Source organism: Chinchilla lanigera, unplaced genomic scaffold (assembly GCF_000276665.1).
Source record: "Chinchilla lanigera isolate Chin_1 unplaced genomic scaffold, ChiLan1.0 scaffold00051, whole genome shotgun sequence".
NCBI classification, from domain to species: Eukaryota; Metazoa; Chordata; class Mammalia; order Rodentia; family Chinchillidae; genus Chinchilla; species Chinchilla lanigera.
This window is the reverse complement of record NW_004955452.1, coordinates 1,126,582-1,134,661: the sequence shown is the minus strand read 5'-3', so window position 1 is coordinate 1,134,661 and position 8,080 is coordinate 1,126,582. Positions and strand designations below refer to the sequence as shown.

General features: G+C 50.0%; 1 protein-coding gene and 1 long non-coding RNA gene across 2 annotated transcripts in view; one reads left to right on the top strand and one right to left on the bottom strand.

Moving 5' to 3' along the window:
• Window positions 1-2,694, bottom strand: part of Cda (cytidine deaminase) — a 24,810-nt gene extending 22,116 nt beyond the window's left edge. Inside the window, exon 1 of the mRNA XM_005394682.2 lies at window positions 2,460-2,694. Coding sequence (XP_005394739.1) covers window positions 2,460-2,613 — 154 coding nt within the window. The 5' untranslated portion in view covers window positions 2,614-2,694. The remainder of the gene's footprint in view (window positions 1-2,459) is intronic.
• A 45-nt stretch (window positions 2,695-2,739) lies between these two features.
• The window catches only part of LOC106146309, a 13,775-nt gene continuing 8,434 nt past the window's right edge, over window positions 2,740-8,080 (top strand). The window contains exon 1 of the long non-coding RNA XR_001236096.1: window positions 2,740-2,823. This is a non-coding gene — a long non-coding RNA (uncharacterized LOC106146309). The remainder of the gene's footprint in view (window positions 2,824-8,080) is intronic.

The following is an 8,080-nucleotide window of genomic DNA, read 5'->3' as shown; positions in this document are numbered from 1 at the left end:
AAAAAAAAAAAAAAAAAAAAAGTACAAACATGGAAGCTGAGGCCCAGAGGGATGAAAGTCCTCACCCAGGGTGACATCACAGCACCAGGGTTCAAACCCAAGAATTGCTCACTCCAGAGCCCTCACTTCACCCCTGGACCTCCCTAAATATTCCCTGCATTGCCCTTTCTCTGGTGACACCAGGCCCTTCTGTGCAATTTAGTACCGGGAATCAAACTCAGGACATTGCACTTGCCAGGCAGGCGCTTGTGCCACTGAGCTATATCCCCGGCCCTCCTGTGCAATTTAAACAGGCCACACTGTTCATTCATTCATCCCCTTCCACAATCAGCTGAGCTCCTCCCTTAGGCTGTGCAAGACGTAGGAACTTCTATGGGGCAGCAACTATGTCATCTCTGCTCATCGTGGCATCCCTAGTACCTGGCACATGAACTACCAAGTGCTTGTTGCATGGATGGGTCAAGGTGAGGATGTCCAAGGCATGGGTTTTTCTGGAAGGAGCTTCCAGGTGTCACTTTCAAGGGAAGGTATGCCTTTTCTTGTGTGGATTAAAAAAGAAAAGAAAGCCCAGAGTATCTTGTGGCATGGAGAAGCCTTGGCTTTTGAGAGGTGGCATTGTTGGCCACCTGTTTGTCCCAGTGGGACACCAGTCTTAATGTTGGAAAACAGGATGGAAGGCAGCCCCACTGGAAATGCTGTGGTCCTCCCTACCTGCTCCTCCTTCTGCCACTCCAAACTCACTCATCTCCTCCAAACTCACTCATCTCCTGCCACTCCAAATTCACTCATCTCCTGAAGGGCAACTCCTTCATCCCTCCAATCAGTCCATCAGCAATAACTGAGTGTCTGCTGTGGGTTGGGCAGGTGCTGGGGACCTGCAGGAGGAGGTCAGTGTACAAAGATCTAAGACGCAGCCTCTGCCCTGCAACACCAAGTCCAGGGGAGCGGTGACTCACCTGCTCAGTGGCCCAGGAGGCGTCAGTGGAGAGGCTGGGGCATGAATGGGCTTTACGTAGCATCTGGAGGGGATGTGGAGGCTCTTGAAAGACTCAAGGCTGATTCCATATTCAAGGCTTTATAACATTATACATTGTAGTGTTGTTGCAGTGCTGGTTAATTAATGTTCAGTACTCATCTAAGTCACCAGGCCTGCCTGCCTGCCTCTCTTTCCCTTTCTCTCTCTCTCTCTCCCCCTCTCCCCCTCTCCCCACCCCCTCTCATCTTGCTAAGTAGTTCAGGTTAGCCTTGAACTCACTATGTAAACCGGGCTGACTACGAACTTGGAAAAATCCTCCTGCCTCAGCCTCTCAAGTGCTGGGATTACAGGAACGTGCTACCATATCTGGCATCCAAGTCTCAGTTTCAACGCAACACTAATGCTCAGTGATCCCTTCTCACCTACAGAGAGCAGGCTTCAGAGTCTAGGAATTCTGGGTCTAGGACCAGCTCAGTGATATTGGGCACTGCCCCTCTCTGAGCCTCAGTTTCCATCTCGGCCCTTCGGGATTGTAAGGACAATAAATGGACAACAAGTGTTATCTTCCTCTATAAACCAACAGGCAGTCAGGTTCTCTTGCCTGCTCAAAGATGACTGAGAACCAGGTGACTCATGAAATCGGGACAGGAGGAGTCCCAACAGGCAGGAGTCGCAAATGGGTGTTGTCACTGCCATACCTAGTGCCCTGCTGTCCTGAGTGAGAATGCTCTAAGCTTAGCGGAAAGAAGTTAGAATAGTTGTTTGGATGAGATTTGTTTACTCTTTTTTTTGGAAAGTGCTCCTCCAGCCACGCCCCCAGCCGCAGTTGAGCTCTTCCTCAGCCCCCACCAGGCTCAAAAGGAGCCTCAGGGGCAGCTCCCTGCAAACGCAGCTTCCTCCCACCCCACCGTCCCAGGCTGCCACCCACTGCTGGACACCTAGGAGCCTCCTGGCTTCTGTTTCCCAAGACCCTACGCTGGGGCCGCAGCTCCCTGGCGATTCCTCCTTTCTTTCCCAGCCCTCGCCAGCACTGTGGGTGCACAGAAGACCCCAGACCGGCCCGGGCTCCACCACCAGCTCCCTGTGACCCTGGGCAAATCACGTCACCTCTCTGGGCCTGTTTCCCTCTATAAATGGGCATGCACCTAGGTCAGAGGTCACTGGTGAGGACTTGCACACACAACACGGAGAAGCTTCAGCAGCGCTAGGCACAGAGGAGGCCAGGGAGGTGACAGCCTGGGGCACCAGCATCGCCCTCCACTCCATGCTCCTGAGTCTGGCCTCCCCTCCTGCCTCTGCAAACTTCCTTCCCCAGCCGGTCAGGGTCGCACTGTCACCCCACTGGGAGGCGCGAGAGGCAGGGCGGGCGGGAGCGCGCGAGCCGGGGACCGGCGCCCGCCCGTCACTCACCTGGGCGCTGGCGCGCGTCCTCCTCTGACCCCCACCCAGGCTGCCGAGGGGGGGACCTGGCGCCCGCCCTTACCCGAGAAGATCAGCCCGTTCCCGGTGAGCAGGGCGGCTCCCACCGGGAAATGGCTGTAGGGGCAGTAGGCGGACTTCTTGGCCTCCCGGGAAGAGAGCAGCAGGCGCCGGACGTGGTCGGGGTCCAGGGTGCAGGAGGGACGGTCCTGGGCCATGTCGTCCAGACAGGCCCGGAGCTGCGGAAACGCGATCTGGCCTGGCGGTGGGCTGGAGCCGGGCCGGGAAAGGTAGCTCCTCCCCTGGGGTGTGTCCTGCGCCAGGCCGAGGCCGGAGCTCCCATGCTGGCGGGGTGCCCTGCAGGTGGAGGTCCCCGAGAGGAGGTCCCATGTTTGGGGCCGGCGGGTGTGGCGTGTAAGACTGTGCCGGTGAGTGTCGTTGTGCCCACGTGTGCTCCGTGTGCTCCGTGCTCTTCCGGGACGCGCTCACTGCCCACACGCGGATGGGCTAGGGGCTGAGGGCCCGAGGGCCCGAGTCCGCGGGGGTGGGCCAGAGGGCGGTAGCGCTTTCTCAGAGACGGCTGTAGACACGTTTCTCAGGGAGGAGGCTACAGGGTGTGCAGGGGGAGACCTTAGTGGTCCAAGTTTCAAAAGTGGACGAGCTCTCAGTTTCTTGAATGATTTTTCCTCTCATTCACTGAAGGAAGGGATGAGGCTGACAGGGGAAGGCTGGGGCAGCCACGTGAGTTCCTGAGCCGGAAGGTTTGAAAAACAGCAGTTAAGAGGAAAGTGTCTCGATTTTCACTCATTCGCCTTCAACTCTGCCCCAACCCAGATTTTGAAAGTATCTCAGCTGGAGGAGAACTTTGAGACCGTAAACAGACTTTGAAGTGGTGGTAAAAGAAATGGGTTTACAGCCTGGCTCTCCTGCTTTCCACATGTATAAACTTTGGCAGGTCCTTTGACCTCTCTCAGCCAGTTTCCTCTTCGTAGTAAGCGATCGTGTCTGTTCTATGTCCTGAGATTATAGAGCTTTGGAGCAAGAGCTCAGGAGTTTAATAGGCCCAGGTTTGAGTTCCAGCTCTGCCCTTTATTAGCTGTATGACCTTAGGGAGGTCCTACCACTTCCCTAAGCCTCAGTTTCCTTGTCTATAAAATGGGTGCACAAAAAATGAGTGAGTACCTCAGTATTATAAGCATTGGATGAGTGAGCCTGGTGTGAGCACCTCTGTGACTCCACCCAAGCAGGGCTATTGCCATTAAGCAACTTGGCCAAGATCCTACAGGGAAGGAAGAACTCCAGCCAGAGCAGCCAGAGGCCCCTGATGTCCCCAGATGCACAGCAAGCCGTCACCAGTCATCAGCTTCTCTGAATGCTTCAGTGGGGACCAGGAGGGGGAAACGTAGGGTTGAGAAGGGGAAACTGAGGCAGCATCTCATGTCCTACATGCTGACATCTCTGCGTTTACATCCCAGCATCTCTTCATCTCAGACCTGGAGCGCTCAGCCACCGTACAGACTGGCTGGATGCCCAGTGGGGCCGCTGCGGAGTTGGGCAAAGCTTGCCTCATTTCTTCCTCCTTTCCCTTCTCAGCCTCAGCCCCACCGCCCAGGCCTCTGAGGACTGCAGGACCCTCTGGATTGGCACTGTGGCAGCAGGACAGGTCCGTGGGTCTGAGAGGATGCATAGCTGTCTCAGGACAGCGCCCACCCACTTGACATGGGAATGATTATAAGGCTTTCAGGGCCAAGGAATCTGTTTTTGCGGACCAAGGAAGCAGCTCTGTTCCTGTCCCCTGCCTGTTCCATCTGCCCTGCACCAGCCCCTCCCAGGCCCGGGCCTGGACTCCTGGATTCCACAGTGCTAGGAGAATTTGGGTGACCTTCTAGGCTAATTATGGCCCTTAGCACCTTTAACACTCTTTACCTCTACATGATCGCAGATGGAGTGGTGCCCACTGCAAGCCCAGTCGTATGGAACATGGGAGCCAGGGCTCTAGAGCTGCTTATGGAAGGGGCTTGGGGTGGTTATCATAGAGAAAATGGGCTTGGAATCTTCTTAGAGCCAAGTGACAGGTCAATAATAATGAGAACATTCTCTAAGTATGCTTTTATTTCACTTTATAAAAATATAAGGGAGCTAATTGCTCAGCTCAAAGAATAAGAAAGTTCAAGATGAATGCCTTCAGTGGTGGTGGAGATTACTAGGGGACCAAAGCCCACCAGCACCCCTGCCCTCAAGCCTTTTGTCCATGAGAGAAACCACCCTGAATCTCCACGTTAGAGTCCAGGTACCATTTACCCCCTTATTCATTCAGTGAACAATTATGCAGACCCTGTGCTAAGTACATTACCATGAATTATTTCATTTAATCTCACTATAAGATAGATACTATGATTGTTCATAGTTCACCGATGAGAACACTTGAGCTTATTAGAGATCAAAGTCTCAGAGACAGATCTCAAACCTGTATTTGTTTGCCATTGGGATCCTGGGCTGCTGTCTATCCCGGAACTGGAGGGGCAAGGGATTTGGATCAGACCAGCCAATTCAAATCCTCCTTTGGCCACTTGTTATCTGCTGTGCGCCTGGACCGGTGCCCCTCTTTGTCCTCTTATACCATGGCGTGATGGGAGCACTTTCCCACGGTGGGGCAGGGTGACAGGAATTTTATTCTGCTCAGAAAGGCTTCCCTTCTCTGCTAGGTTTCCCACTCACTTTCCTTGCAGGCCCTGTTGGCAGGGATAGCCAGGAAGAGCCAATCAGACACCCTACTTTTCTGCTGAATCAGTGGGAACGTTGGCATTCTCCACTGTGGTTGCTAAGATAAGAGGATGCAACTATTGCTGACAGTTAGTGTCCCTCTGGGTAGAGTAAGTTTGCTTGCAAAGTGACGCCAAGCAGAGAGAGGCAGAGCTGAGGGAGAGGGGAAGAACTTGGTTGTTCTCAGAGTGTCTGGATCCCACCATGCCTGCAGGCTTCCTTCCGGATCTCCCCTTAATTGAGCCAGTGAATTAACTTCTAGCTTAAGCTCTTTTGAATTTTATTTTTGTCAGTCCATGGCATCTAGAGTCACATACTGCTTTCGAGGAGTTTTGAGATGGTGTCTATGGCCAAACCACCCTGAACATGCCTGATCTTGTCAGATTTTTGAGATGGTATAAGCCAGGTTCTTGGCACAGTGCCTGCATGGGATAAGTGACTAACAAGTGTCAGCTCATATAGCAATGAATGCTGTGTGCCAGCCCTGTGCTGGGTGCTAGAGGATGGGCGGTGGGTGACATTTGGTACCAGCCTTTGGATGCTCACACCCTAGTAAAGGAGGCACAGATGTCAGCAGACAGCTGTAAAATAAAACACATAACGTCACTGGGTCCTGGGTCCTGTGACCACCCCAAATACAGGAGGCTGCAGGAGTCTTACGTGGTGGGTGGATGTCCACGCTGGATGAAGTGGACATAGCAAAGGCTGTCAGAGTCTCACCTGTGCCCCTATAGCCACCCACCTAAGGGGAAGATTCCCAGACTATACCCGTGGCTCCCTTCCTCGAGCAGTCCCTGGGCATGGGATTGTGCTCACCTCATGGGCAGGGCAAACCAAGAAGGGATTAACACCCTCTGGAGGGATTAGGATCTATAACATATCAGGAATTCCTAAGACCAGAAAAAGACAAACATACCAATAGAAAAGCAAGTCAAAAACTTCACATAGGGGCTGGGGATTTAGCTCAGCGGCACAGCGCCTGCCTGGCAAGCGCAAGGTCGTGAGTTCGATTCCAGGTACCGGAAAATAAACAAAAAACTTCAAGTAAGAAATGTGGGTGGAAAGAACTCACTGCAAACTTTTGAAATCTTCAGACTTGGCCTTGTGAAAATCAAGACATTGTTGAGTTAAGGACTTTGTAGACAAATCCAAAAGACAATTGAAAGCTGGGTGTGGTGGCGCACACCTGTAATCCCAGCACTTGGGAGGCTGAGGCAGGACGATCGCTGTGAATTCGAGACCAGCCTAGGCTACATAGCCTTGACCTCACTGTGTAGCCCAGGCTAGCCTTGAATTCAAGGTGATCTTCCTGCTTTAGCCTCAAGAGTGCTGGGATTATAGGGGTGTGCCACCACAACTGGTTTTCTGTTTTAAGCAAGGCTTTAATTCAGTTTTTCCATACGGATACACATTTATTTATTTTTTTTATTGTCTTTTTGAGACAGGGTCTTGCTATGCAGTTCAGGCTGGCCTTGAGCTAACTTTGTAGCCCAGGCTGGCCTTGAACTTGCAACGATCCTCCTGCCTCAGCCTCCTGAGTGCTGGGATTACAGGTGTGCGCTACCACGCCTGGCTTTATATGGATATACATTTATCATAGCATTGCTAATTAAACGTGCTCTTTTTCTCAGAGGTCCACTCTGACCATTCTGTCAAATTTCAAGTGCCTGTACGTGAAAGGGAATGATTTGGATTCTGTTAGGTTTTGTTGGTGAATTTGTGCATTCTTGTATACATCCCCTACCATTGTCTTTTTCTTCTTTTTTGTTTTGTTTCTGTGGTACTGAGGATGGAACCCAGGGACTGGTGCATGCCAGGTAAGCACCCTCCCACTGAGCTACACCTCTACCTCTTTCTTGTTTTTTATTTTGAGACAGACTCTTGCTAAATTGCCTAGCCTGGCCTTGAATTTGTAATCCTCCTGCTTCAGCATCCAGAGCATCTGGGATTACAGGTGGCTCACATCCGGCTCACACCAGTCTACTTCTAACTTTATAATAAATGTTGATTTCTGGAGGTCATAAGCTCTTACCTTTTTTTTTCCTCCCTTGGAATTTTCCCTGCTGTGTACATGTTAGAATCAGTTTTTCAGTTATCTCTGAAAACCCTCATGTTTGTCCTCTCAAAGAATTGTTGTAATATGGGAAGAGCCTATTCTTTGACATTTAGGTAGAATTTTTCTGCACAATCATCCTGAATCAGGTTTTCTTTTAAAAAAGGAGTTAGGCTTATCAATTTAATGTCTTTAAAGATTATAGAGCTATTCAGAGTTTTAATTTTGTGTCTCTCCCTTTCCTTTATTTTTTTAAATTAATTGATTTCTTTTAGACATATTTTTCTCACTATGGTGACAGGCTGGCCTTGAAGTCCTGGACTCCAGCAATCCTCCTGCCTCAGCCTCCTGAGTACCTAGGACTACAGTTGTGCTTAGCTCGTCTCTTGGCTCTGGAGTCTGTTTTAGTAAACCAGTTGTGGGTTTCCCCTAGAATTTGTCTGTTTCATCTAAAGTTTCAAAATGTTTGGCGCAAAACTACATGTACTATTCCATTATTGGCTTTGAAATGTCTGAGATTCAAATATTTGGTAGTAATTTAGTACGTGATTAATTTTTGTGAATGCTTTATAGGTTCAGAGAAATTAATGTACTACAGTGTTTGGAACTTATTCATCATGCTTTTCAAGAAAACATACTTTCTTATTTCTATCTATCAATTTCTCAGAGAGATTTATTAAAACCTCTAACTACTATTTATTTATATATATCTTTTCTATGTATGCCTGTCAGTTCTTATCTTGTATATTTTGAGGCTCTGTTGTTAGGTGCATATATTTGTAGTCCCTGTATCTTCTTAATTTATTGCTTCTTTTATTGATATATGATGTCTGTCTTTGTTTCTTGTCTTTTTTTTCTAAACAAACATT